The 8,230-nt window shown below is 36.5% G+C and overlaps 1 protein-coding gene, 1 non-coding gene and 1 pseudogene across 3 annotated transcripts; 2 read left to right on the top strand and 1 right to left on the bottom strand.

Annotated features, from left to right (window-relative positions):
* Window positions 1–257: 257 nt before the first annotated feature.
* Window positions 258–5,011, top strand: LOC143543232 (protein SIEVE ELEMENT OCCLUSION B-like; annotated as a pseudogene). The gene is made up of 7 exons (XR_013137037.1): window positions 258–777; window positions 1,328–1,450; window positions 1,707–2,151; window positions 2,668–2,777; window positions 2,876–3,018; window positions 3,093–3,582; window positions 4,172–5,011. The product of XR_013137037.1 is annotated as a protein SIEVE ELEMENT OCCLUSION B-like (transcript).
* A 52-nt stretch (window positions 5,012–5,063) lies between these two features.
* On the bottom strand, window positions 5,064–5,947 carry LOC143543229 (protein MHF2 homolog). The gene is made up of 6 exons (XM_077035598.1): window positions 5,897–5,947; window positions 5,765–5,813; window positions 5,661–5,701; window positions 5,526–5,565; window positions 5,409–5,462; window positions 5,064–5,287 (listed from the first exon to the last, which is right to left on the bottom strand). The coding sequence occupies exons 1-6, from the start codon at window positions 5,915–5,917 to the stop codon at window positions 5,184–5,186; spliced, it is 309 nt and encodes a 102-aa protein (XP_076891713.1). The 5' UTR covers window positions 5,918–5,947; the 3' UTR covers window positions 5,064–5,183.
* A 77-nt stretch (window positions 5,948–6,024) lies between these two features.
* Window positions 6,025–6,109, top strand: TRNAM-CAU (transfer RNA methionine (anticodon CAU)). The gene is given in 2 exon segments: window positions 6,025–6,062; window positions 6,074–6,109. It is a non-coding gene; the product is annotated as a tRNA-Met (tRNA).
* Window positions 6,110–8,230: the final 2,121 nt, after the last annotated feature.

Consider the following 8,230-nt stretch of genomic DNA (forward strand, 5'->3'; position numbering starts at 1 on the left):
GTTTGATGTTGAAGAAAATGCATAAATCACATTAATTAACAAAACATAGTTATTATTTCTAACAATATGGTTTGCAATCATATTTTACACATCAAGATTATTAATAAGAGAATCAGAAATATAGAATTTAAAAACTGTTTATGGGCCGGGTCAACCCAACCCGTACTAAAACATTTTGACTCATTACCCAACGCTCCGACACACCATGATGTCATCACACCCATGACCCATGTTGTCATCACAGCATCCAAAAGTTCACTCTAGTTTTATGAATCTAATAGTCATTTCTTCTATCCTAAGTAAAAACACCAGCATAAGAGAATCCTAAACATGGCTTAACTGTATAGGGGCCCCCAGTTTCAAAATGCTTATCCAGAAAAAAACAGGCTTTACTTTTGAGGGTTAACACCTACATGCAAGTAAGGTACTTAATCCAATTGTCACTTTCAAATATTCCCCCATCTTTTTACATCATTATATATTGCCTGCACATCGCGTAATCATAAAACCACACACCAAACTTATTACTTGCTTTGAGCCCAAACGGTCTGACTCAGCAGCCCAACAATGCAGCCGCAACAACAGATGGTGGTTAGGAAGGATGCGGTTAAGAAGGACCGCCGAATGTTCAGTTCCACTGATTACAATGCAATGATGAAGCAAGTTGTTGGGACCCACTCACCCGATGGGCGTGATGTTGAGTTGGGGCCCGTTCTTAGTATCATTGAAGAAACACTCCGACGGGCCATTCCCGCAAACATTGATGGTGTTATTAATGTATGTAAATTTTATTCTTCTTAGATGCTTATTTTTCGTAAAAGTGGCAATTTGACCCCGTTTGATCCCTTACAGGTCCTATTAGGGGGTGTCAATCTTGTCGGGTTGACAAATTGAATTGTTCAACCCGAATGTGACCTGTATGGCTGTATGTTTTATTTGTGTAAAAAAAAAATCAACTCTAACACGCATAAACTTAAACTTGTGTACTTCCCGTTTTACCCATTTATCTAATAATGAAGTTGTAAACATGTTAATCGGACTAGTGGGTTGTGAAAGATGGGTTAAACGGGTCATAAACAAGTTGTTGTGACCTGTTTAACTAGATAGGTTAAACAATTCAACCCAGACACAACCCGTTAAATTAAACAGGTCAACTCAAACACGACCCATTAAAAAAACGGGTTACATATGCCAACCTAAAACATGATTATTTTTAAAAATTGCCACCCCTAGGTCAAACAGAAAGAACAAGTCAATACGGTTGGAAGTTGCTAGATGTGTATGTTTTAAGCATACAACCTCCTAAAAAAAACTATTATAACTGTAGGGCATACAAAATGGGCATATTGATGCATTGGTTGGAGAAGAGAAGGCTGATTTCTCTAGCTTTGAAGATGTTGATGGGTTCCCAGATGGATTGGCTCATGTCATCCATAAAATTTCTTGTGAGGTTAGTATGTATCTAAATTACAATATATTGATAATTAATTGTAGCGATTCCGACCCGTTTACTAAATATTGGGTCGATTCAGGTTATGTTTTATCCGGCCCAAACGGTTTGTTAAGTTAACCAAAGTTTAATACTTATGAATAGAAAATTAGAACCCTCTTAAATGATTATTGAAATAGTGCAACTTTTCTAAGCATCCCTGAAACCACTATTTCTACTTTCTAGTAACAAGACCACTTAATACTTTTGTTGGCAGTTTTCTTGCAAGTGCTCAGGTGGACCAGACGCACATGCATCAACAATGGCAATTCTCAACATATTATCGAGCTACCCATGGGAAGCCAAAATGGTAATATCATTAGCAGCGTTTGCAGTAAACTTTGGAGAGTTTTGGCTCGTGGCTCAACCATTCGCCACCAATCCGCTTGCTAAATCGGTAGCGTTGCTTAAACAGTTGCCAAACATCCTGGAACATTACAAATCAATCAAACCTTGGTTTGATGCTGTTAATAACCTTATTAAGGTTATGTTGGATGTCACCAAATGTATCATTGCATTCAAGAACTTGCCTTATCAGTATCTCCAAGATGACACACAAAGTCAACAGCTTTGACTCATGTTCCCACTGCAGTTTATTGGGCCATCAAGAGTATGGTGGCTTGTGTTTCTCAGCTAACAAGCCTTTTAGGCATGAATTATGAGTAAGTTTTATAAATTTTTCTTTATTTTTTTATTATCAAGAGCTAAAGTTAAATGACCAAATTACCATTCTTTTAACCTAATTTGAGGGACTTTTACACCCATCAGTTTTCACAACAATGTGTATCTATCCAACTATTAAAGCTTTAAACAACAAAAGCACATTCAAACACCATATCCTATAACTAGAGGTGTGAATTTCTGACACGAAACGAACCAAACAAGAAATTCGTGGGTTTGGAATAAACGGGTTCAGATCAGTTTCGGGTCAACCCCGCGAACTTGTTTAAACCTTTTATTTTTTTAAAGTGTATTTTATGTAATAAATTAAATTGGTTGGGTAGCTTATGCCAAAATATAAAACTAAAAAGGAAACTAGCATAAGATTTTACTATAAGAATGTAATTGTTTTATATAAATTTGTAAATTTTTGGTTGTGCAAGCGTAGATTTAAAGCAATAATATGTGAAAATTATGAGCAACATATCATGTATTATATGACAAAAGCATAAATGCAGGCACATCTCGGCTACCTCTGAGGCATGGGAACTTTCAAGCTTGTCTCACAAGGTTCAGAATATTCATGAGCACCTTAAAGGGCTCCTCCTTCTTTGCATGCAACACATAGGTTAATTGCATTTTTTTTTTGTAGTTTTAACTTAGATTATAATTGTCCTAAAAATACTATAAAAGAGGAGTTAATGTTCATACATTATGTTGCTACAGAGGAGAAGCAACATGATGAATATTATCTCATGCTCGTTCGAATCTTTGAAGTGCCTCACTTAGACAACTTGAAGATTCTCAAGGCTTTGTTTTGTGCCAAGGATGACATTCATCCACTTCTTGATGGCTCAACAAAAACAAGGGTTTAGATTTGAATACCCTTTATTAATTTAGATCTTCATTTAGATTTCATCAACTAACTAATTGATTAAAACAGGTTAATGTTGATGTGTTAAGGAGAAAGACTGTGTTACTATTAATATCAGACCTAGATATCTCTCATGAAGAGATTCTAGTTCTGACTCAAATCTACAAAGATTCTAGAATCCAACCGGATCTTCATTATGAAGTCGTGTGGGTCCCGGTTGTGGACAATCTGAGAACATGGAATGATTCACAATCACATCAACACAAGCTTGAGCAGCTTCAATCAATGATGACATGGCATATGTTGCATCATCCTACATTGCTAGAACCAGCCGTCATCAAGTACATCAAACAAGCGTGGCATTTTGAAAAAAAAAACGATTTTGGTCGCGTTAGATCCACAGGGGCGCGTGACATCATTAAACGCATTCCACATGGTCTGGATTTGGAGGAATGTTGCTTACCCTTTTACAAGCATGAAAGAGGACGCGTTATGGAAGGAAGAATCTTGGACACTAGAATTATTGGTTGACCACATTGACCGATATATACTACGTTGGGTAAGCTAATTTACTTTTACTTTGTAGCACTTTTATAAATTTAGTTATAATTAATACATTAGAGCTGTAAACGAACCGAACCAAACTGAACGAGGCTTTGTTCGTGTTCGTTCGTTAAGCTTTTATCGGGAAAACAGATGGTTCACGAACATATAAAAGAACCAAAATTCGTGTTCGTTCATTAAGAAAATAGATTTGTTCGTGTTTGTTAACTTTTCAAACAAACACAAAAAAACAGAAGAAAAATATATTAATTTGAATATGAGAGGAAACGAGATTGTGAGAGAAATTTAGAGCTAGTGAGTTAAGTTAGTATAATAATAATAAAAATAAAAAAAGATAAAAAAGTTTAAATGTTTGGATAAAAAACGAGAAAACATAAAAAGGCCTTTAGTGAACAAACATAAACAAACGAACTTTAACGAACACATTACCGAATGTGCACAAACATAAATGAACGAATGCGGCATTTTTTCATGTCCGCTCATTTAACTAATTGAACAAGACTCCTTCTTAGTGTCCGTTCGTTTATTAGCTGAATGGTTCGCTTACAGCCCTAATAATCATACTAACTAATGTACATTGCTAGATTGCTGAAGACAAATACATATGCTTATATGGAGGAGATGATCTAGAATGGATCAGGAAATTTACAACGATATTATCGAAAACTGCTAAAACCGCAGGAATCCCAATGGAGATGGTTTATGTGGGAAAAAGTGGAAACAAAGAGAGAATAAGGAAAATAGGTACAGCAATCAGTGCGGAGAAACTAAGTCACACGTGGCCTGACCCCACATCCGTGTGGTACTTTTGGACCCGCCTTGAAAGCATGTTGTACTCCAAGATTCATCAAGGAAAAAGTTTTGAAAACGACCCGATCATGAAAGAGGTTATGACCATGATGAGCTTTGACGGGAGTGATAAAGGGTGGGCTTTGATATGTAAAGGATCAAGCGAGATCGCGAGGGCAAATTCGGAATTAGCGATAACGAGTTAACTGAGTACGCGAATTGGGAAGGAGATGCCCAGGAGAACGGTTTTGTCCCGGCTTTAAAAACCTACTTGAGTAAATTGCATACACCTCACCATTGCAACCGACTTATACTTCCCGGGATTAGTGGTGGGATTCCCGAGGTGGTGGTTTGTTCAGAATGCGGTCGGACTATGGAGAAATTCTTAATGTACCGTCGTTGTACCGATTAAGGAGATTGATCATTCAGTTGTTGTTCCAATTAAGTTTTAAATCATGTTTGTTTGTTAGCTGTTGACTTGTTTCTGTATCAGCACTAGGACCAGTGAGGAGGTGATGTTACATATGTAACACTGGTTCATTGTTTTAAATAAGTATTTAACAGTGTGCTATTATTCTTAATTTCTTATTTCTACTTAATGTACAAGAGTAACAGCTTGTATTTCCTTTATTCAGTTAAAAAACCGACTTAATTAACTATAGCTACATTCTACTATTAACTCCACTGTATGCACCATTATATCAAAAAGTATGGTAAAAGAACAGGCCAACAAAAGATGTAATGACAAGTAGCATTGTATCAAGATTGCAAATCATAAAAGATAACAAGTTTGCATTCGGTAGTACCTTAAAAATCTAGAAGTAACTGAGGAAGTACCCTTTCAAGGTGCGTCGCTTCAATCCTGTCTCCACCTTCAGCTTCGGCAATAGTAGCAGCTCGTTGGACTGCTTCTGCATTAATAATAATAATAATAATAATAATAATAATAATAATAATAATAATAATAATAACCTTGATAAGTCACATAGCATCCATCAAAATGTAACAAATAATGGTTAAAAAATAGTGTACCAGTAACAAATAGTCTAAGTAGTTCACAACTTAGCCTCACAGCATTCGGATTAGCTGCAGCAACAGTAGATAAGTCACATCAACAGCTAGAAGATATTAATTAGGGTTTATGGTTACCAGAAGTAGGTCGGTTCCTCTTGGAGGTTCCTGGTCGTTCCTGCATTGCAAAATGGAATGAGTTAGGTTAAGCTACTACTACTATAAGAGATAATAATAATAATAATAATACGTATGAAATTGGATGTGTTTGACCTCAGCCTTAGAAGTATCGGCGTCTTCAATCTTCTCGCGATCTGAAACGGAATTGAGTTGAGTAACTGCAAAATATAGTAAATGTAAATGAATCAAGTAATTACCGATTGCCTTCTTGCTCCAAACGAATTTGAATATTGCATTAATCACATCCTGTTAATAATTCATATATACATTAAGAAGAAGAAGAAGAACTGATCAAAATGTATGGTAATGAGGTTAGGGTTCTATTCTACCTGATCGAAATTGCTCTCCATGCTTGCACAACCATGGATCTTTGAAACCAAATGAACTGCTTATTAAACAATTAACGGAAACGAGTTTACGTTAATATTATAATTATTCATGAGCATATGAATGTCATGGGGTGGTGGCGCAGTTGGCTAGCGCGTAGGTCTCATAGCAATCGAGTGATCCTGAGGTCGAGAGTTCGAGCCTCTCTCACCCCATAAACTTTTCACTTTTATTGTGTAAGAATGAAGAAAAGTGTGTTTGGTTGATCAAATGAACGGAATAAACTTTTCATTTTTATTGTGTAAGAATGAAGAAAAGTGTGTTTGGTTGATCAAATGAACGGAATGACCCAAACACCCCCTTAAAACCAAAATTTGAAGATAATTAAAAACCCTGATTGATTCTGATTGTTTTAGGTAGCGTTTGGTATGCGGGAATCACCATCGTCATTCACCGCCGCCACCAACCATCGCCATCGGTGGCAGCCACTCATCACCGCCAGCCGCATATATCAACCATCACCCACCATCACAACATGCCGCCCACTGTCACCGTTGCCCACCACCGCCGCCAATGCCACCAATCACCACCATCGGCGTCCTCTGCTACCACCACCCACCTCCACAAACTATCGCCATCAGTGCCAGCCACCCACCACCTCCAGCCACCCGCCGCATCCATCAATCATCGCTCCAACAACACACACGCTGCCCACCGTCATCGCTGCCCACCACTACCTCCACCGTTACCGTCACCGCTCCCACCACCACCACCACTCACTACCATTTTAATTTTATTTTTTTTCTTACCTACCAACAATACAAAGTAATGATTCATTTCAATTCCATGTGGTAACCAAACATTTCATTGGAATGATAATAACTTATTCCATTCCTTTGTCCATTCTATTACCACGTCCATTCCATTCCGTCGTCCATTCCATTACCCCATACCAAACAGACCCTTGGTGTTGATGTTTGTTTGTAGTTATTTGTGGGTTTGTTTTAGTTGGTGATGTGTTTTGTTAGACTTCTTACCTGGTAGTAGTTAGGTATTTTCTGTACTTAAAAAAATTTTAAATTAGTAGTGATGTATTCGAGTTTAACATCATTTCAACTAGTCGATCAATAAAATGACCAGCTCAAGGATATGTTGAGTTTTCAAAACACTAAAAGGTGAACCTAATTTTGTATTTTCTTTCTAAAACGATTCATTTCAATCCATGTTTTTTAATGACATATTATGACACAAACTAGGGGGTGTTTTGGTGAACTTTTAAAATTTGCTTATTTGATTTTTGAAAAGCAAAACCAATTTTCAAAAAGCTCAATTTTAAAGCTTTTGGAGGAGCTTTGTGAAATACTTTTTGTTTTTCAAAAAGCAAATAAGCAAGATTTAAAACTCATCCAAACACCCCTTAATATTTCTCAAACCCCATATTGACACAATGCGGTTTTGCCATGTAACTCGAACCATATAGATTGACGGACCTGCTAAAAAGGGCCATTGGTTCTTTGGGTACTTCACTGAAGGTGAAATTAGTCATGTTATTGTTCTAGTTAATTTTTTTTTCTTTTTACACATTAATTCAACAATATCGTCTTTACAATGAAGTTACTTAAATTACTAGCCTAGAGTCTAAATACTACATAACATTCACCATAAAGTCGGTTTTAGCACTGCTTGATGTTTTGATACCGTTATCATATGTCCCAGTCCCCTAGCTCTTGTACACACCTACACCTGGCCATTAATTTGCAAATGTTGTATGATCATCGTGAAGCCTTCTTGTACCACAATGACACGATCTCACGTGATACGTCGCGACGCGACTAGTCTCTTTCTTGTGATGAAATATATAATTTACTTTATGAAATTTAAATAGTCACATTTTTAAAGAACAAAAGGTTACTTGTATATAGTAAACTTTCTGACTAAAAATCTATAATAAGTGGAATATCGTGATCTTGAAGTCACATTGTCGACACAAATTTCCTCAACTACTTTTGAGTAATTTACAATTATTTTAATTCACATGTTATGTACCTAGATTTCGTTCATTGTTAAAATACCTAGATTTTGTTCATCATTGTTGTCTAATACTTAATATATAATATGCTAAAGTGTATTCCCTATTGTGCACTTCATGTGATAAAGTAACCGAAACTATTGAACAATTATTGGGAGAATGTGAGCTCATGGACGAAGTTTGGTTGGCGATTTCTACGTGGTTAGATGTGGATTTTCCTTCATCTAAAAAAACCGAGGGAGTTAGCAAAACGTAGTGAATTCGTTTGTGATTCATAAGAACAAGACGAGCGTGATCAAGGCAATTT

Source organism: Bidens hawaiensis, unplaced genomic scaffold, assembly GCF_021521415.1.
Source record: "Bidens hawaiensis isolate Kalapana, Puna unplaced genomic scaffold, B.hawaiensis_p1.1 tig00013080_1, whole genome shotgun sequence".
Taxonomy (NCBI): Eukaryota; Viridiplantae; Streptophyta; class Magnoliopsida; order Asterales; family Asteraceae; genus Bidens; species Bidens hawaiensis.

Bases quoted from the DNA above. Each gene is read 5' to 3' on its own strand.
- LOC143543229 (XM_077035598.1), bottom strand. From the start codon at position 5,917: ATGGAGAGCAATTTCGATCAG. The intron at 5,702-5,764 runs GTAATTACTTGA...ATTCCGTTTCAG, and splicing joins TTGGAGCAAGAAGGCAATCG to ATCGCGAGAAGATTGAAGAC. The intron at 5,463-5,525 runs GTAACCATAAAC...CTGTTGCTGCAG, and splicing joins GAGGAACCGACCTACTTCTG to CTAATCCGAATGCTGTGAGG.